Consider the following 21,570-nt stretch of genomic DNA (forward strand, 5'->3'; position numbering starts at 1 on the left):
CACTGAAGCTCCGAGGCCTGGTCCTCTTCCCATCAGATCCAGCTCAGGTGCACGCGTGCATTTACTGGGGGATCGTCACTCTGCCACCGGTGACAAATTGAAGAAAGCCCATCAGAGAAGTGCGGCTATGTCCTTCTCCACTTTCTTAATGGGGCTGTGAAGTTCATACCTGCAGCAGAGGGGGAATAGTGGATAAACATGAGCAATTAAATAGATAAAGGTTGACGTAATTATATGGTTTATGAGTTTACCTTTTGAAGGGCATGCCATCTGCAGTAATAAGAAACTTCTCAAAATTCCACCGAATGTCATTGACGTTGATTGGAGACCAGAAGAATTTCTTTATATCCCCAATTACAGGATTCACAAATGCCAATGATTCCTGTGGTGAACAAGACATGACATGTTGTTTTTTAGGGACAAAGCAGCTCTCAAGAAAAATATACAATGTGGCTAATAATTCCATTCATTAATGATGTACAGTACGTCCTACCTTCAGGTAGGTGAATAGGGGCTCTTCATTTTTTCCATTCACCTCAACCTTGCCAAAGACGGGAAACTTTGGCACAAACCCCCCACCAGGTCTCACGTACTTCAGAACATTGAGGGTCTCGTGATTGACCTCTGCGAAAAGAATTATTAGAGAAGCACATGCCTTAGAAATACTATGTGTGTATTCACAATTGTGTCCTCAGAATAACTTGTCAAAGCATGTGCAGAGCATTAATGAAAACTTGTAGCATCGGTACTTTCATTTAAGTAAAAGTACCGATACTTTAATGTAAAAGATAACTCGGTTACAGTAGAATTATTGCATACAAGTAAACGTTGTCATTCTGCAGAATAAAAGGCCCCTTCTATGTCATCTAATCAATTTTATTTTGGTTATATCGGTCTGTGCAGAAGTTGATTGAAGTGGAGCTAGTTCAGTCGTTGCCATCGTAAGGATCTTAAGATTCATTTGGAGATCTTGGGCCTAGAACACATTTAAATGAGTTGAGAAGTTGACAGGGGAAGTCGCTCTTGGGTGGAACTGCTAACAACTCAGAAACATCCGAAATGTGACAAGGGACCCAAAGCAGACAAATGCATCTCGGGAGTGTTCACACCTGTGTTTAAAACTGGCCATGCATGTTAAAATCTGGTTTGAACAGGGCCATAGATGTTTTGATAAAGAATCATAGTCCAACATGATACAGAATCACTTGTTTAATATTTTAACTGTGCACTGGATTTTAAAAGCATATCATGTTTTTTATTTATGTAAAAATTAACCGAGTAATAGAGTATTAAGTCCCAGAATTTCACTTAGAGTGCAGTAGAAAATAAGAATAAAGAACCATAATACAAGTACTTTTATTTGTATGCAAATTGTCTCAAGACGCTTTACAACATCTGGTCTGAAACCCGGCCTGAAACCCCCAGAGCAGGCCAGAAGGTGACGGTGTCAAGACAAACTCCCTTTTAACAGGAAGAAACCTTGCGCAGAACCCAGCTCATATGGAGGGACCCATCTGCCTAAGGCCGGCCGGGTAGATACATCTGTCATAGATACATACATGATTACACAACTTCAGCAGGTGCCACCGTGTACCTACCAGGTGACTGAAGACCAAACTGGTTGCAGGAGAATCCTAAGACGGTGAAGTTGAGGTCACCAAACATTTCCATCAGTGCATTCAGTCGGTGGTACTGAGAGAACAGGACACAAAATCAAAGCCCTCAATAAATTTACTGTAAGGGTTATGCGTTACGAATCAATGTGGTCTTACTGTAATCAATCGCAGAACATCACCTCCTCTATTGTTGACCCTCAGAAGGTGGCAACGTTGACGATGAGGAGCACTTTACCCCGGTAGCTGCTGAGCGGAACCTGCCGTCCGTCCAGGGTCTCGGCACAGAAATCGTAGACTGATTTATTCGCCATGCTTGCTTGTTCTGCAGCGCGTATGTGGGACTGTAGTCAGTCAAGAGTGAGTATTCACTCAGCTATCCTGTTGGCCTGTCTCATTCACTGAAACATAACTCATGGGTCAGCAATTGTTCAGCGTGACTGACTTCATTGTTCTTCTGGGCAGAGGTGAGGCGGCAGGATGGCCAATTGTTCAACACGTGTTACATCAGGAAGAGCAGCTGTTAAAATAGTGGAAGCTAATTGGGAATGGGAAATTAATTGTTTAAAATGAACATGTGTGGGTCGCCAGGAGAGTCATCGGCAGTGCAATCCAACCCAAACAGTGACAGCTTTAATAATGAAGTTAGAACTGCTTATTTTGTTGAATGGATGAATCTCATGTGTCATAGTTGATGCCCTGTAGTCAGCAAAGTACTTTCTTCTATAACACATAAGTATTGGCTTATTTTACCATTGTGAATTGTATTTTTAAGTATTTTTGATATCAGTTTTATTAGGTAAATATTTTAACAAATCAAATACTAGAAAATCATTAATTATTATCGTACAGCAGGTCTCTTTTTACAGTTTATTTGTAATAGTTAAAGCACATCTGCGTACAAATTGCAGAAGCGTGATTATTGACGTAAACCCGGAAAATTACAACAGTTGCGTTTAGTTGCTGCTTGTAAACGGGAACGTCTTTATTGCTAGTACACTTATATCTTTTTTTTAGCAACCCTTTGAATTAAAGACAGATACACATTAATAAAAAATAAATTAATGTAACTTATTAAAGCAGTTTGAGTGCGTGTTCGCCATTGTTAATATCAGCTAATATCAACATCGTGTGTGATATTTGTTTCAGTTAGCATCTTGACGTGTTTCGCCCTGACGGCCGCTGAACGCACCATTTGGTTTGGGTTACTCCTCAAACGCTTTGCAAGATGCTAAAGGAAAATATGTTGTTTTGGCAACTAGGTGAAAAACACCGCGTCCTGAAAAACGTCGCATAACGCAGACGGTTCGGGATGGACGAAGAAGATAAAATGCGAGCGTAAGTGCCTCTCAAAGCGGAGTTTTGTGTCTAAATAGCAGCTGTATTGGTGGCCCCGGCATGCTAGCTTCTCTGCTAACAGCGATAGCCCTGCGAGTTAAGAACAGCCAGTCAGTGAAATGTATCCGTCCCCGTTAATTTATTTAGGGAAGCTAACTTCGCTTTAAACGCATATAAAAGTGGCAAAGCTAAATTAACACACTTTCTGCTGCTAATGTGAACTGCTGACATTATTTTTCCGAACATTTTAACTGATTGTTTCCTGCAGACGTTTTGTGCAGTATCAAAGTTCAGCTGTAACAAGCTTTGCACTTCACCAGATGCCATCTCTTGGACTTGCCCTGGGAGGATGTGCTCGTTCCACATATTTTGTGCTACTTGCCACTTCAGCACCTTGTCAGCCTGCAGAGGGTGAGCAAGCAGTTCCACAGCCTCATCCAGGTGTACCTAGCCAACTGCAGGACTTTTAATCTCTCCCCGGTAAGTAGTCGTGAGTGATTTACTGCATGGTATTTTTACATGTGCTTCCAGCTGCATTGCAAGCCTGTTCTGTTATTTACAGATAGGGCCGTGCATTCCCAAGGAAGCGTTTTGCTCCATGTTAAAGGACAATAAAGTTCTGCAGAAGCTGTCACTTCAGAACTGCTCAGACTGGGTGACGGACAAGGAGCTGCTTCCGGTCATCGGCCAGAACCAGCATCTGCAGAAAGTGGACATGAGCGGCTGTGTCTGGCTCACCCGCCACTCCCTGGTGGCTGTGTCCTTGAGCTGCATGCACCTCCAGCACCTCGGCCTGGCCCACTGCGAATGGGTGGACAGCCTGTCCCTGCGCAGCCTGGCTGATCACTGCGGGGGGCTGCAGTCGATCGACCTCACCGCCTGCCGCCAGCTGAAGGACGACGCCATCTGCTACCTGGCCAAGAAGTGTTTGCAGTTGAGGTCTCTGTCGGTGGCGGTCAACGCCAACATCACTGACGAGTCGGTGGAGGAGGTGGCCAAGAACTGCAGGGCCCTGGAGCAGCTGGATCTCACGGGTTGCCTGCGGGTCAGGAACCACTCCATCAGGTACATCTTATCTTATTTCCGAGCGTGTTCCAGCTGACTTTGTGCCATGTCTGCACACTCGTTTGTTTACCCATCCATAAGATCTTCTGCATGCTGTGCTCACAGGACTCTTGCAGAGTATTGCCCGAAGCTGCAGTCCCTTAAGGTGAATCACTGTCACAACGTGACAGAGTCGAGCCTCGATCCTTTACGGAAGCGCAACGTAGTGATTGATGTCGAGCCGCCGTTACAGAGGGCTCTGGTTCTTCTTCAGGATGTGCTGGGGTTTGCTCCCTTTATCAATCTCCAGATATAGCCAGGGGGCAATCTGTCTGTCCAACAAGTGCACACAGGTAAGTGAGATCAACAGTATATGTGTTGTAATATAATTCTTTCAAAAACAAAACCAGAACACAATCACACTGAATTCATTACTAGTTTATTTCGCTAAAATCAACTCAGTGACGTTTTGTTTTCAATATGTGATCTGTTACAGGTGTCGCTTTCCGCTGCGTCACGTGGACGTGTCCTTCTTAAAAACTTTTTAAGTAGACCTGGATGTTTGTGTGATAAAACAATGTGCTCAAAAAGACTTCACTGGACTGTGATCAATGACGCACGTTTAGGATAACGAAGAAAGCCATGTACTTTTTAAGAATTGCTTCATCACGTCCAAAAGATGATCCTTAATCATCACGGTGTTGTAATAATGTGGCGTTATAGGAAAGGTAATTCTCACCAATGTATGGCGTTGTTGTTTTTAAGCAAAGCGGTTACGTTTCATTTAGAAACATTTAAAAAAAAAGAAAGAAAGAAAATGTTTGAGTTCAATTGAACATTTAATTTGTGCATGTATATGCCAGCTTTAAAGGGTCGACTCGTCCAAATCACACAAAAACATTCTACTTCTGTGTAAATACGTGTTTTATTCTATCCAGCAATCAAGGCGAATGCTGTTTTAGTTGTAGTTCTGACCACATCTCGTCTTCCAGAAACAAGAACAATCCATAGATCGCACTGTTTTTAAACAGTTTCTCATTCTAAACTGTTTATTTGCATGCCCATAGGTAAGAGATGTGGGTGGACTAACACTTTAACCCGCATTGTAGATAAATAAATAGCCCTAGTACTTGTTTGAAATAAGTATAAGAATTTATTATGACTGTGTCCCGCCCAGTCTCTAAAATAAGTTTTTGTAAAACATACCTGTTGAGATGTTGTTGCCCTGTGATACACAAGTATAAAGAAATATTAAATTGTAAAACACCACCTGAAGTGATTGCTGTCGGTTTTCTACTTTATGTTCGAGTTTGGACGTACAGTTTCAGTTTTCTTTTAAAAATAAAACGTGCATACCTCACTATGTACGAATTACTGGAATAGATTTTAAAAGGTGACGCCTGGTTGCTAAAAATGTTAGAACGAGTTGCCATCCCGGGAAGAATTAAGAATTGTACAGTGGGCGATGACGTTTTTTTTATTTTATATGGGTTGCCTTTGTCTGGCTTTCATAAAAATGTCACATCTCATCATCAAATGTAAGACTTTATTCAAATAAATAATGCTGAATTTCCTTACAGATTTAAAATTATTAAAGCTGACCCATAGCCATGCATTCATATTTTAAAACAAGTCAAAGCTTTGCCCCTTCTATGCGCCGTGGTGTCACTACCTGAACTGTCACAAGGTGGCAGCAATGAGTCAGAATAATTAATTGTGTTTTAGAGTGCATGAGTTATAAACTACAGAAGATAAAAGTGATAATCAAGTCACTTTTTAATTATGTACTAATATAATATCAGATAGATAGATATAAAAACAGTCACTATTTTTTAAAAGATGTAGAGGAAGAGCCTAATGTTTGACTGCTCAGGTGGATTGTGGAGAAACATAATCTTCAGGATCTTGTTCTGCAACATCGGATGCAGTGAATGCACAGTAAGAATTAATGCTTCCCCCTGATGCTGCAGCTACTTGTTAAAAATCCCTCTTACCGTTTCCTCTGGTGGTCCAATTGGCAGACTATGTTGTCTGTGTGACAACACAACAGGTCTATTTTCCACTTGACGGCATGGTTTACCCCATCTGCCGTGTGCTGTCCACGAGCTTGAATTTGCACACACAGAGAGAGTTGTGTTTTGGAGGGGCTTCGGGGATCGACCGGCATCCTTCTGTTGGCTGTGCCGATCGTCGTCTTGTACCGCTGTTCCTCACAGGAGGCTTTGCGGTGTCATTAGTCATAAGGTAAATCTTGAAATTTCAATCTGTGCTGCATATGGCGATGTAGATACCCAACCGAAGTCAGCAATGTTTTCCTCACAATTTATGCAAGAATGAAAGATTTAAGTATAATCTTTCTATCCTCAAAATGACCAATAATGCTAAGATGATGAGTCCCCGCATCGTAATGTTTAGAAAGTAGATGCACTTAATACAAAATGCCAAGTCTCACCTTCAGCTATAGTAAGTAAAAAAACACCCAAGAGTTGCTCGGCCTTGTTGCTGCTCAGCAGTCAGTGGGTTAAAAGCGTTTCAGACTACATTCATCATGTTGGACCTCAATTAGCATTGATCTGCAAGGGGGGGAAAGAAACATTGCTACAATATTATATACCATGGAGCAATTTCTGTTCCAGTGATTGAGTGTATGAGGGGATTTCTCAAACATAGCCGGCCTAACATATTTTGTCTTCCTGTCAATAATCGGGCACTTGTCTAAATTATTGATCAATAGCAACTGATCATTTCATACCAAGGCACAACAATGAAGTTGGTTCATTCTGTTCACCGTGCAGCTTTAGCTCCTGTCACTGTGTAATGTATTGTAGATATTAAAACGAGGGATCAATCTGAGTTTAATCCCCGGCTGCTTTCAAAGTCCTCGTTGACAGAGTAATGTACGGATGCTGTTGGGAAGCTCGTGGGTTTCCTTTATGTGCGCCGTGGCAGCTGGTTCACATAACAAGGACTAAAAGAAGAGGCCCCTCTCAGATTATACAGATAAGGGATTAGCATTTTTTTAAAAAAGGAAAGCCCTCCTGAAGATTTTTATTTTATTTTAATCATTCCCATAAACCCCATTTAGTCCTACAGAGCTAATGGATGTTTTTATTTAAGCTAGCGGCTAAAGATTGCACAGCACAGTCACAGAATGAGCAACATACAGTCAATGATTCCAAATAATCATGGATTAACAAATTTTTTTTGAAAGTAAACAACAGTCCTCATAAAGCATGGTGTCATCTGCATATGGTCAAACACCAGAGCTGTGTGTTTCTGAACAATTTGAGCTTTGTTTGCATGTACAAAAGTTTATTGTGTGAAACTGGTGAATGAAAAGTTATTAAAGGGGAACTACTGTTTTTTTTTTTTTACAACCTGGCATAAAATACGATCGTTTGCTCACCCACTTTTGCGTCATTTGTAGTCATTCGGGAGATATTTAGATCTGCGTATATCCATATAGTGGGAGTGACTGGGGCACCGAAATGCAGCCTCTAAATAACGCATTATCTGCCGTGAAACTCGTGCATTTCACCAATATTTTGTTATGATACGCTAGTGCTATTCCCCGTTGAGTCCAGGATTACCCCGGATGATGTCTTCTGACCTGGATGATGTCATCTCTGAGCGCCGCACGCACCTGCAAAGGTTGGCTTGTTTACCTGTAATTTGCTACTGCTAGTTTTTTTGCAGCATGGCTGAATATTTTTCCGATTCTGAGGTTGGGGACAAACCATAGCAGTAGCAAGTTACAGGTTTCGTGGCAGATAATGCGTTATTTAGAGGCTGTGTTTCGGTGCCCCAGTCACTTCCACTATATGGATATACGCAGATCTAAATATCTCCCGAATGACTCCAAATTACACCAAAGTTATATGGGTGAGTAAACGATCGTATTTTATGCCAGAAATAAGGTCCAGGTTGTAAAAAACAGTAGTTCCCCTTTAACTCAACACACAAATCAGTACAATTCTAGTTTATTGTCTTGTTAACAATATATGAGAGTTTAACACTAGGGTATCATTTTTTCTTTGTTCTGCTGAATGCTGTCAGTCAGATAACAAGTCCATGGCACAGACTGTTTCTTGGAGGCATGGAGGGGTATCACTCAACAAAACACAAAACATAATACTCTTACATGGAGTCACTTCCCCCGCTCCCGAATATACAGTAAATGGAGCGCCATCAACATGACTTTGACTTAGACTTTATTGATCCACGAGGAAAATTGCTTGTTCCCAGTAGTTCCCAGTGGAAAAACAAGAAAAATAGGTATATATATACAATAAAATACAACAGTATAAGCATGGAAAAACATACAAGATTTGCATGTATAAAATAACATATGTAACATATTTGCATATAACATAATATATAATGCAAATGCACTATAAGTTATTGACCAAACCCAAGCAAATAAGTGCATAAGTCACCATATGCAATAAGAATATGAAATAAGTCAAAATAGTGCACTGTTCAAGAAACTGCACAAATTATGAATAATTTAATCAAACTAATTTACATTATCACCATTTATAGCTCATTAATCATAGCTATGAACAAAATAGTGAAACATTTACATTCCTTGTTCTTGCAAAACACATATTTAGGGCTATATGTGCCTCTAAAAGTGATTTTCCCTTCTCTTAACTAACTGTTGACCTTATATGTGCAGGTTAACAGCCATTTGTCCTCTGTCACAAAGCATCCAGTCAAACAGGAGGCTTGGATGTCAGGCTATACTTCAGCCACGCTGTAAATAAAAAGCATATTTAGTTTGGAAATCCACGAGGGAAGACATACACACACACTTGGAAGCAATTTCCATGCAACATTAGTCAACTGAATAATAAAGTGAGAATTATCAAAAATATATTTCTGATATGTGACAAGAAGATCCTGCTCAAGAGTAAAATAATAAAATAATAATCAGAAATGGGTTCAGGATACGTTTCAGCCCCGTGTTAATTAAGTTCGTTTAAGGTGAGGAGAGAATTACTGTAGCCGTTCAGATGGGCCCAAAACTGTATCAGAGATTTTGTTCATTTTCATATTTTTAATTAACGGCTCCTTTCCCCCTCGTCTTCCATCACTGAATGAGTCGTTCCTTCATTTATTTGGTGTAGTTTATCTCCCCCAACCATTCACATACAACCTTATTGGCTCCCGGGACTTAAGGATCCATCTTTTTTGGCCGTCAGAGAAGCATAACTAATGACAACATTACAGAGCCTTTGTGAGCGTGGCCGTCAAGAAATGTCGATCAACCAAGCAGGAAATAATGTTGGGTTTTAAAGTCGGCATGAATAAACATGTGTGTTTGGGGAATGTGTGCGTCTCGATTCGGAAAGATTTAGAAGGTGTTGACGTGAGGATGCTCGTACCTCCTCAGGGTTCATGTGTGTGTCTGTGTGTTATTTAACCATTAACGTGGAGAATCAGGCTCGAAACTGTTGCATCTTCAGGCTCTGACGACGCCACGCAAGACGTCTTCAGGGTGCCGTCTAGATTGAAGCGACGTTTGAAGCTTCCCTAAGATTTGGAACTGTCAGGTCCATTGGCATCGTCCTAATTACTGGGTTCCTAACCACAGACGGGACAGGAAGCATATGGTCAGATAGTTGGAATTCACATAGTTTTTATCTCTAAATTAAGACATTTTTGGCATTTTTTGAATGAACAGAACACCACAGGCAGTGTGACTCACAGCTTGGCTGGAGACTGTGGCCGGTTATTGTTTGGGAAGAAAGAGAATCAGCAGGATTTTATGGATTGTGGTAAAAGTAATTTTACATTATTTACACTGTAATTTTAAAATAGTTTGGTTTCATATAACTAAATTCTGTTACCAAAGCATGTTTTAGTGATGTTTCTGTGGCTTTTTTATATCTATTTCATGCTGAAGTAACTAATCTATAAGTTCATCAGCAAGAGTTTTGTTGTTTATAGCTAAAAAAAAAAGGCAACTGGACTGGTCTGAGTTTTGTTTCACCCCTCATCCAGGTTTAGGTTTAAACTCATATCAGTTGCAAGAGGAAACCAGCCACAGATGTTCCGGATAAAAACCTGAACTCATCACCAGTCGTTTCGAACTGACAAAGTTTGATGTGATTTTTTTTTTAGTACAATAGTACTGTTGATGAATGAAACGTGTCAAAAATGTGGTTCTAAGTTGTGAGGTAGGACACAGAGGGAGGCAGAACCATGGCATGGAGGTAAAATCCCAAAACAGCTTGAAGACCGAGAAGCAAATATAGGAAGTAAAACTCCTACAAGAAAACTGATTACAAAAAAAAGTTACAGAAAACATGCAAAACCCAAAACCTGCTTGGTTATGTTACTATGACGCCCAAGAAGGGACTTAAAAAATGATAAAAACTAAACTAACACGGTAAGGACGTCCATCATAAACAAAGTCGTCGTCCACAACCTCAGAATCGGAAAAATATTCAGCCATGTTGCAAAAAACTAGCAGTAGCAAATTACAGGTAAACAAGCTGACCGCCGCGGGTGAGTGCGGCGCTCAGAGATGACATCATCCAGGTCAGAGGTTAGTAGGTCAATCTACAGACCCCCGCATGATGATAACAGGTAACTCCGGACTCAATGGGGAATAGCACTAGTGTATCATAACATAATATTGGTGAAATGAACGAGTTTCCTGGCAGGTACTGCGTTATTTAGAGGCTGCGTTTCGGTGCCCCATTCACTCCCACTATAGGGGTATACGCGGCGCTCCGCTGGATCTAAATATTTTCCAAACGTAAAAAAACGCTAATTCCCCTTTAATGGGATGTGTAGTTGTGGGAGATCACAGAGATGTGTAGGAGCCAGACAATGTGGTATCATATAATACAAAGGGTTGTACTAAAAATGTTTGAGATTGATATTTTAGCATGCTAGCAGAAACGCATGTTTAAGTGGCTTTTCCATATCAGATTATTCCCATCATGGACTTCATCAGACCTGTCCTCCTCTCCGACCTCGAGCTTTCCGTCGCCCCATACCTACTCTTGAGTGCAGCCCAATTGTGAGCACCCAGAGGCAAAGATTTGTAGCTACGCTCCATTTGACTGCAATATAAACACACTGATGCACCTAACGGAGAATACGTATACAATAACCGAGCGTGATGAGGATTCATCCTGGCAGGAGCGTTTTTTTCCCCTCTGCCTAATCCGGGCTGCTAAATTGTAAGTAACTGTGTTGAACTTGTGTCCTCCGGGCGGCGGAGATCAGAGGTCGGGCGTAATCACAGATCACATCTTGTTACGCTTAGTGGACGCTGAAAGATGCTGGAGGCTCGTCTCATTTTTTAACTTTTAAAGGAGGGATTTAAGATGAGGAACTTGGAAGAGGCTTCCTCACGTGCACGATATGTAAATGATAAACTGCCATCAGTGTCTGTGGGATATGTAATGGAATGAAATGAATATGATAATTTGCAGTCTGATACAATCAATAAGCTGGGAGCCATAATTGATGCCACTTGTAGAAAACAAATAAGCCAAAACAAAACATCACAATGCTCATTTCTTCTGTCTTGCTTCATCCTCTGACACAAAGGAAGCTCTTAGTAGCATTTGACAAATAGACCACAAACAGCAAAATATGTGTTTAGCACGTGTCTCGGCCCGCAGATTAATGACATTAACGAAGTTTCCATTAGCAGAGCGATCAGGGGAGACAGAGGCGTCCATGCGTAAATCCACATGACTGAATCACTGATAAGAGAAAATGAAACACATCTCCGTGGGCCAAGAGGGGCCAAGAAACGCCACTCCAAATTAGTCCGCGGCCCAATTTGTTGTTACTTCATTAACAGGCCAGCATCTGCAGAGCAAGGGGAGGGAAGATGCGACCAGTCTTTACGCCTAAAAATCCCTTCGCTCTGCTTTTCTTTCGGGGAGAAAAATAACGAGTAGTTTCATCCGGTGGTGAGTCGTCGTCGTGGAATGACCTGGAGCATCGTGGAAGTTTTTGAATGGTCGGATCTTTTCAGAATAAGTTAAGAACTTGAAACCACCGTAGAAAAACTTGTGCAACTTTTAGGGATACTTATATATATGTTAAAGAAAATGTGTGTGTCTCGAGGTGCCTTGGTAAAAACACTCAATATAAGTAAAATAATTACAGCTGGATGTCAGCTGAAGTGTCATTTATTGTTGAAAATTTCAAAACAAAAAAAGGATGATATGGACAAATTGGAATTTTCTAAAGCATCTTCATTTATTTCTGTAAGAAAATAAACTTCAGTTGCCCTAAGAGATCTTTTTGCTGGTATTTGTGAGCATTCAGTAAAAGGAAAGCACATATTCATACAAAACACTGACACCAAAACCAGTACCTCACAGACAAGGCAATAAATTACTTACAACACAATGTCCTTCACAGTGTCAAACTACACCCTATAGCGTGTTTTAATACTTTTTAAGTGTCGCAGCGAAACTCTAAACGGTATTTCTTTTCTTTTATTCTGTTTTTCTTTCAAACTTTTGTACAGGACAAAAAAAAAAAAACCCTGCATTTATTTTGAACAGGAACACTGGGATGTGTAACAAAAGCGCATTAAGCAACAAAATAAATCGCCAACAAAGGGATGGTGTAGGTGTGATATGCTGAATCCACCTGTGCCATCCTCTCCACCTTAAAAATGTCCTGGATGATAATCAATCCACTCATCTGCCGTGGGTCTTGTCTTAACAGTATTTCAACTATCAAAAAACAAAACAAAAAAAACATGATATATATATAAAGATATGTAAAGATATGTTTTTTAGCAATATTGTATGTGCAGAATAGAGATTTGGTTTCTTTTATGATCAATTAACAAGTTAAATAATTTTTTTTAATAAAAATATGCTTGGATGTTTATGTTTTTTTTTATTAAATGATGGAAAAATGGATGTTTTTTGCTTCTTGACAAACTTTTGCTTCAGATTAAATTTTTTTAAACTCTTGCATGTAAGAAACCAAATCTCTACTCTGCACATACAATATTGCTAATAAATGAAGGCAATTATACTAATATAAATGAAAGCAATGATGCCAATATAAACACTATTGGATAGCAGTATTATAATATTATAAGTTGTGTCATAAGATTAAAGTACAACCGGCCCAAAGTGGATCAGTGGAGGTTGAAGTGGAGGTCGAGGTGGAGCTGGGGGACATATTTTTTTTTTTGATGGAAGTGGTTGTCTGGGATGGGTAGTTTATTATCTTCCATGGCCCACTAAAATCCACAGGGGACCAACGCTGTTTGGCACCCTCTTTCTTATTTTTTCCCCCTCTCCCCTGCACCGGATGGGAAATCAGCCTGGGCGGATCACGGGGTCTTCAGACATGGATGCCATATGTTCCCTCTTCTGTCTCTGAGGAGTTGGGGCCTGCGGGACGCCCGGCCTCTAAACGTACACAAGGGACTTTGATGACAGGCAGTTTAAGTTTAAGCTGTTTGTCATCGCTGGCACATTTCTGCGAGGTAACCGTACTGTTTCTGTTCACGCAATGGAGGATTTTTAAATCTCTTATTAGGATATGTGATTCTGTGTGACACAGAATTGCTGACATTATTACAGAACATACACACTGGATATTCAAGCTTGTGATCTATGCTGCACTTGTGAGATTTAAGTTTGACAAATGCTGCCAGCTGGATCATTTACTTTCTTATTTATTTAACCAGGAAGTCGTGGCCTTGACCAAAAATGCAGAAAAAAACGCAGAGTAAGTTAGAGACAATGTTGTTATTCAAATACAATTTCTAATATCCGAGCACATTCAAATAACAAAAGAGAATAAACAGAGGGCACGCAGAGTTTCTGCAGCAATGATAAGATAAGAACTCACAGAGAGAGTGAGAGCACATTTAGATTTAATTATGGACTATTTGAGAAAAAGATGTGTTGTTGTTTTTCTTAGCACTTAATATATATGTGTTCATTTGTTTTTGTCCTGATGACTTCCTACCCAAAGTTTCTCATTAGAAATATGACAAAAAATAAATAAAATAAAACAGAGTGCGGCTCCATCTTTTAGGCTTGATTGACAAGTCTGTTAAAATGAAAAAAAAACTAAAATAAAAAAGGAGGACGCACTGGTTGCACTACTGCCTCTGGCCAGCTGAGGACATGCTTTCCTCAGATTGGGAACGTAAGGCCTCACCTCCCCACTGTGAACCACCATGATCATTATTATTATTATTAGTAGTAGTATTAAACTAGATTCAGTAAAGTTTAACGTCCCTCCACTGAGTCAAACCACAGTAAAAACTAATAAAAACACGGTAGACGAGTCATTTTTAAGTGTTAATGTAGCTGTAATATGTGCAGCACACACAAAAACACAATGGGATGAATTCAGTTATGTAATAAAACAAAATGTTATATGTAAGGATTTGGGAAATATTAAGAATAAGAGCGAGCACTAATGCTACCAATGCTCGTTAGCGTTATAGTTCACGGGGGCTTCGGAAAGTTGACCCCACTCTCTGGAGCTTTTCCCACGCAGGTGTAATCCCGCGGCGGGGCGAACCTACCGCGGCACGCACGTGACGCAGGACTCGGAGACCTCCATCAGACTTCTTTATGAAGTAGATTGGAGGACAATTTTCCTGCTGAAAGGTGGTCTACCTGGAAGGCCGGGGCCGCCTGCCAGCTGCATGTCATTTCTATCAAATGTGGCCGGGGTCTGTCAATTAAGAAAACACAGGGCAATCTGTGGCTGCTGAAAGAGATCCCCTTGGCCCGCTCCCAGCCTCAGAGACGGCCTTTTGTTCCCAGGCATGTCTCACATACTTTCAGAGCCCAGATAAGCTCAGGCTTCATGAAGCCCTGCTTTATATTTGCCCACTGTAATGTCTCTTGTGGGGTCAGGGAATATGGGGAAGCACTGTCTAAGAAAAAGGTAATATCCCTCCCTCCCTCCCACACACACATTATGGGGTCAGGAATAGAAGCCACAGGTTTGGTGGTCCTGAGGCCTGGCCAGGGGACTTTTTTTTTTTTTTGCTGAATGATCCTCTCCGCCCATGTGCCCACCCTTGATCCTTTTCTACCACTCTCTCATAGCGAGGACATTAAACTGCAAAACAAGCAAGCAGCTTTGGCTGTTTCCTGAAATCGGATAAACAGGTACTCTGTGTCTGGACCTGCCAGCGTAAGGGGAGGGGGAGGGGAATTTGTTTGAGTACCAGCCGGACCACCCAAGTAAACAGGTACATCAAGGTGGGTTGAAATATGAGTAGAGGTCAACGGGAGGTTTGAGAGGGGACGGGGACCTCTCGATGACTTGGCGTCGTCGTGGTTTATCATAAAGTTTGTCCCGTAGTAGAAAGAAGGAAAATACCAGGCTTTTATTTATTTCCAAACCTGAATCTGTTTTTTTTATTTATTAAAATGCTCAAAAATAAGTGGACGCACACTGTTGCCGTGTGGGTGTTCAGTTTTGTGGTGGTTTTGGGTCAAGTCCCTTTGTTGGAGTTAAAATTCAAATACTACAATAACTGTCAAACTCGGTTATAAATTTAATACTTGACATTTTAAAGGTAAAAGTAATATTAGACCTGATAAATAAACATGTAAGCAGCTTTTAATGTATCTGATTGAGTTGGTAATGTACACTAACTGCTTTTATTAATATATAGATAGTATTACAGTCAGCAAAAAGGTCAAATATAAAATAAAAGTGGCATGCAATGTGTAAATAAAAAATACAAAGTGTATGTAGAAATACAAAGGTATAAGTGTATAAAAGCAATATACAGATTAGAGTAGATGATCAGATGCATGCAGTGCAGTAAAATGTACAAGAAGAGTCATACAAAACACTCTAGTTAACAACTTAAATGTCAAAAGTAGGCCAGACTACTTATCCCAGGTTTTGGAAAACCTTTTCCTGTTTTAGGATTTAGTGTGGACCAGCACTGCAAGGGATCACCAATTAACCTATCTCACTAACAAGTATTTGCTGCTTGACTCTGACCAATGTTGGAGCTCTCCGTTGGCTACCGTCTGACGTGCCTCACGATTTAACGGGGTGGAAATGGTCATACAGTCATGTAGCAAGTCAAGACTGCTCAAAGATACTTTCCATTCAATTTAATTCAGCTCGATTCAGTTTTATTTGTATAGTGTGAATAACAATACAAATTGTCTCAAGACGCTTTACAACGTCCGGTCTGAAACCCAGCCTGAACACAGCCAGAGCAAGCCTGAAGGCGACGGTGGCAAGGAAAAACTCTTTTGACTTTTAACAGGAAGAAACCGGGCAGGTAGAGACAGAAAAGAGAGAGAAGAGAACAGCAGGAGAAATCTGTCATAGATTCATACATCTGACTGAAGAGGTTGGACGATTGTTCATTCAGGTAGGATTGGATAGCTGCAGGAAGCCGTGAAGACTGGGCAGGTTGATAAGACCACGAAAATCCATCCTGATTGAGCCGTCAAATTTACTACAGCTCATTTGATGCCTTCCTGTCCACTACAACCGTAAACTAATGCAATAATATCTGGCCCCTAAAGGGAAGCTTTATAAACTTTATCTTACCAAAGTGTACCAAAGATCAGATCACTCCAACTTCAAACCTTACAACAGCGTTCCCTCCAGTCTCAACAATCACAGCTCCGCGATTCTTCTTTTTGTATGCTTAATTATTAATCGAGATCAGATTAATAATCAGTAATGAAAATAACTTTTAGTTGCAGCCTTGATGTGGAAGTGTCTGACTGGCACGCACAAAACCTTAACGTTTATATCAGGCATGTCAAACATACGGCCCGGGGGCCAAAACCGGCCCGGTGGAGGGTCCAATCAGGCCCGTCATTAATTGCAACTCTTTTAATAAAACTGCTAACTGCTATTCCTAATTTCTCCAGTAGGGGTCACACTGTTTTTGTAAGAGTTGACACAGAACAAAACAACAGATGGCAGCAATGCCCGAAATTGCACTTCTTTTTTCTTATTTAGTTTAGTTGCTCACAAAATGTTTTGTAAAAGGATTTAGTTCATTAAAGGTAAACATTTTCATAACGTTCTTGTTCTTCTTTGCACTAAAACAAAGAGAAATATTTGGAGTTGTGGTTATTTATAGCTTATGTTACTGATCAAATTGGGCTCCGTGTGGCCCTGCCCTGAACTAAAATAAGTTTGACACCCCTGGTCTACACCACCCACACAGGCTTTATCGTCAGTCTATCAGTACGGGACCTCAGCAGCCAGGCTCCAAAATCTTTTGCTAAGCCTTCAAAGAAGAGCGGCGGCTGTTAAAAAGAAGCATTGTTTTAGGGCAGAACTGCTTACCAATCCTACATAAACGTGATGTTGTGGCATCCATATACTTTTAGCCATATAGGGTATGCTAAGTGTGTTCACAGGGGTATAAAAAGTTGAATTTTGAATCTGGAATGACGACAGCTCTTCAAAACATACATTATTTCTTACTCTTAAATGTTAACAGTCTGTGCGGTAATTCCTTTCCTCATTGTCAGCAAATTGCCCGTGCAGGAGTGTGAGGTATTTAACGTCCAGTATGGGTGTGGCTCCATTAGATAGCGTTAAAACCATGCTGAGTGCTCTTGAAAATTAGTTTTTTTTTTGGCAACTTCCTAGGATGCACGGTCTCCCAGCGAGCCACCGGGGCTTTGTCCAGACTGTGCTGGTTTAAAGCTTGCAGCTTTTCAAGCCTCCCATTATGCCTGACTCAGTCGGGCAGAAAGCGAAAGAGCCTTTTCTGCAGTCATGTGGGCATACTGGCATTATACACAGTTCAGTATTAGATATTTGTGAGTCATATAAACAGAAGGGAGGGCACTGAGGCTTCTTGAAGGAAGAGGAAAAAAAAAAACTTTATAATTGGGGAGTTATATAAGTGTCTAAATCCTCCTCCGGGGATTTAATTTTTTTTCCCCCCATTGTGTGTTTTTCCAAAGCAGGAAGACCTCACAGCAGCGGTGACAAATCCTCTGACACAGAAATCACCGTGGTACAGTTTAAGGACTGTAAATGAAGTCTTTGAGCGCTCAGGTGACGAACTGCTTCCCTTGCAGGGAGTCTTTATTTAACAACTGGCAGCATTTACATATAACCCACCAATTACTGTTACTGCTACTTCTTTTAAATATGCGACAATAAAGAATATTTCAGTATTTTAGCTGAGGGGAAGTACTTGCTTCCTTACAAAAAATCAGTTGCAACTGATTAGTCATGCTTATAAGATTGGCTATTCATATTTTTAGCTGTTTGCACCTCTTCGTCTGACATCGTCCCACTTTTAGAGTCCCGTTTTTGACATTCAGGTCTATTTAGCCTCGTGCACCCTAGTGTAGATTTGTTATGGTTCTCTTCTTCCTTCTGCAGCCTCCCCCCAATTATAAACTGTATAGATTTCCCAATGGTGAGTCCCTGTCCTCTCTTCACATCTACAGTGTGCATGTGAGTGTATCTGTGAGCCAGTTGTGTGTGTGTGTGGCTCCCTGTTGGCCCAGATGCTGGGGTGTGTACAGTGTGTAAATCTGGTGCTAGTCGGGTCGCTCAGGCATGACCTGGACTGTGTCGAGCCTTGTCTTCTGAGCGCCTCCAGCAGTGTTCCCCTCCTCGGTTCTGACCAGCCAGCCTCCGCAAACAAGGATTTAGGTCATCTCGACCCCCCCCCCCCGCATCAACCCGAGTGTTTGGCAAACGTGGCTGGGAGTCGCCGCCTCTGATGATCTGTGGATGTGGAAGTTGGAGATACAAAAAGTGTGTCCACGCACGGAACATATTTTAGCCTCGAGTCTTGTGCGCCAGAGCCTGTAAACACAGTGGTTATAGGATTACTTCTTTTTTTTTTGGGGGGGGGGGGGGGGGGTAAATCCTGAAATTTGGCAAATCCCCAACAAAATTTGCCACACATTTGGACCTCCAAATAATTTGTGGTGCCAGCAAATCCTCCCAAAATGTTTATGTGCCAGGAAATCATTTGGTGTAACACAATCAGGCTGTGTGTATATGTATTGTATATATATAAATGGATGAACCCTCTGTGAAGTCACCCATAGGACTGGCTGTTGCTCTTGACTCCTCCTAATTTTTGTCTGTAGCTGAGTGGCAGACATCTAGCGACCCGTGAGAACACCCGCCTTTTTCTCAAGGAAGCCACGCACTGAATTATGCATCATTTTAAGCCCAGATATATTTCCAACCAGTGAGATACATAAAAACAAACCCCCACCGACAGCTACCACGACTTCAGACCATCACTGTTCTTTGTACCGTGTTGTGAACATGTTCATTTCTGCTGTAAAGTTCAACGTCTTAACGTGAATTTTCCAACTTTCTTTCCGAAGCAGCCTCAAGTGGCCATTGAAGGAACTGCAGGTTGTTATTGCACTTCCCATATATGTTCGTCAACGACCGTTTTCACGAGACGTCGACAAGTTAAAGGGGAACTACTGTTTTTTACAACCTGGACCTTATTTCTGGCATCAAATACGATCGTTTACTCACCCATATAACTTCGGGAGATATTCAGATCTGTGTATATCCATATAGTGGGAGTGAATGGGGCACCGAAACGCAGCCTCTAAATAACGCATTATCTGCCACAAAACTCATTAATTTCACCAATATTTTGTTATCGTACGAGTCCAGAGTTACCTGTTATCATCATCTGGGGTCTGTAGATACTGCTAGTTTTTTTGCAACATGGCTGAACAGTTTTCTGATTCTGAGGTTGTGGATGAACCATAGCAGTAGCAAATTACAGGCAAACAAGCTGACAGTTGTGGGTGCGCGTGGCGCCCAGAGATGACATCATCTAGGTCAGACGACATCATCCAGGTCAGAGGTTATCTACAGACCCCGGATGATGATAACAGGTAACTCTGGACTCAATGGGGAATAGCACTAGTGTACAGGGCCGGTTCTCCCTATACGCACACTACGCAAGTTGCGTAGGGCCCCACAGGTTAATTAAGGCCCCTCCCCCCCCCGTCTCCACTTCAGTCAAACTTGCGACAGGTAGCCTATAGCGACCGTCAGTGCCTACAACGATAAGAAGATGAAACGGAATTACCCCTCAGGGCATGAAAAACGAAAGAGGAAACTACAGGAGAATGAGCAGCGGGAACAACAGTCGGGTAAACTTGTGTTCGTTCGGTTTGATGTAAATAAATAATCTTATAGACAAGGCTATACCGTTTCATTGATTTGCATCTCTCAAGCGCGAGTGTTGCTGACCTACATAACAGGGTAGTGCATCCTCTGATCGGTCTGCATTTTGTTTACTTGATTTCTTGCCATGCTTTCCCAGTCAAAATACTTAGGAAATAGTTGTTGATTATAACTGCATATTCCGTGAATTATAACGGCGACTGGCTACAGATGTGTGGAGGGAAAAACAACCGATTTAAACGCGTTCAATAACGTGCGTGCTCAAAATGAAACTAGCAGTTTTTCACTCTCCCCATAAGATTTTCAAATCAATGCAATGGTTTAGCAATATTTCAGTACAACTTTAGTTGGCTTGGCTTAGATACAACTGAACGCCTATATCAAATATGGAAAGAAGGTGAAAGGATTAACTTTGACTAGCCTAAATATTTAGTTGAATTTTGACATCATCACAAAGGTACACATCAGCATGAATGAAGCATATTGCTGCAGCCTACTGTTTGTAAATATGTCGTTCAGTATATAATAGTAATGACAAATATAGTGTTTGTTCAGTAAATGTTTGTTTAAATATTGTTTGTTCAATAAATATTGTTTGTTTACACCACATTTTATTCTGTATTGGTCTGTTTATTCCGACAAAGAGATGGCGCAATCTGTTTAAAGGTGACTGTAAAACATGGTTACATTTTGGCCCGCAGAGTTGAGATAGGAGGGCCCCTTAACAGGATTTTGCTTAGGGCCCCATGGAGGTTAGAACCGGCACTGCTAGTGTATCATAACAAAATATTGGTGAAATGAACGAGTTTCGCGGCAGATAATGCGTTAGACAAACCTGCCTCTGTCCTCACTTCTTGCTTTTCTTTGTGATAAAAAAAAGATAAAAATTGGGGCTTATAATTATGAAATCAGTTAAGCCTAACAACATGTTTGTTTCTTGCCTGTGAGTATTGTTGCTTTTATTACCCCCCCATTCACTTCTACGAATACCAACACACCGCTGCACTTAAGGGAGTGCAAAGGCCTGTCCTAGAACAGGCGTATCGCTGCAGCATTTACATGGTGCCTCTGAAATCAGATTATGTATGGGTTCAATTGACTTAATGGATTTGAAGAGACTAGATCCTATTAATGAATAGGCTGCCCTACGGCGCTGCCCACGACCAATAGCAAGCTAATCTGGCATGCAAATTAAATCCTGCCTCAATATGCCTGCCTGTTTAATGCGATCCATTACACAGTTTCACTTATTTATATATACTATTATAAAAGAACGGGGCTTATAAACAAACCGAGGGAGGGGTTTTGTTCTATAAATGGTGTGGGGCCGTTTCCCCCGTGCATTGCTCCTTCCACCCGAGGCTGGTGGAGGGAGATATATGCAGTTACACTCAAAGCTACCTTAAACTGTGAATGATCA

The 21,570-nt window shown here is 41.2% G+C and overlaps 2 protein-coding genes across 2 annotated transcripts; one reads left to right on the forward strand and one right to left on the reverse strand.

Annotated features, from left to right (window-relative positions):
- Nucleotides 1-111: 111 nt before the first annotated feature.
- Nucleotides 112-2,017, reverse strand: gpx9 (glutathione peroxidase 9; the record flags this gene model as incomplete). Its single annotated transcript, XM_084567150.1, has 5 exons — nt 1,796-2,017; nt 1,599-1,692; nt 494-624; nt 252-382; nt 112-169 (listed from the first exon to the last, which is right to left on the reverse strand). Exons 1-5 carry the CDS (start codon nt 1,925-1,927, stop codon nt 112-114), a joined length of 546 nt encoding a protein of 181 aa, XP_084423276.1. The 5' UTR covers nt 1,928-2,017.
- Nucleotides 2,018-2,812: 795 nt separating this feature from the next.
- On the forward strand, nt 2,813-5,426 carry fbxl15 (F-box and leucine-rich repeat protein 15). Its single transcript, XM_084567614.1, has 5 exons — nt 2,813-2,951; nt 3,272-3,431; nt 3,514-4,016; nt 4,122-4,348; nt 4,492-5,426. Exons 1-4 carry the CDS (start codon nt 2,926-2,928, stop codon nt 4,309-4,311), a joined length of 879 nt encoding a protein of 292 aa, XP_084423740.1. The 5' UTR covers nt 2,813-2,925; the 3' UTR covers nt 4,312-4,348; nt 4,492-5,426.
- The last annotated feature ends 16,144 nt before the right edge of the window (nt 5,427-21,570 follow it).

Source organism: Chelon labrosus, assembly GCF_963514085.1.
Source record: "Chelon labrosus genome assembly, chromosome: 19".
Lineage (NCBI taxonomy): Eukaryota > Metazoa > Chordata > Actinopteri > Mugiliformes > Mugilidae > Chelon > Chelon labrosus.

Coding starts and splice junctions, on each gene's coding strand:
- fbxl15 (XM_084567614.1), top strand. CDS start 2,926: ATGGACGAAGAAGATAAAATGCGAGC. Junction 3,432..3,513: donor GGACTTTTAATCTCTCCCCG/GTAAGTAGTCGT, acceptor TGTTATTTACAG/ATAGGGCCGTGCATTCCCAA. Junction 4,017..4,121: donor GTCAGGAACCACTCCATCAG/GTACATCTTATC, acceptor CTGTGCTCACAG/GACTCTTGCAGAGTATTGCC.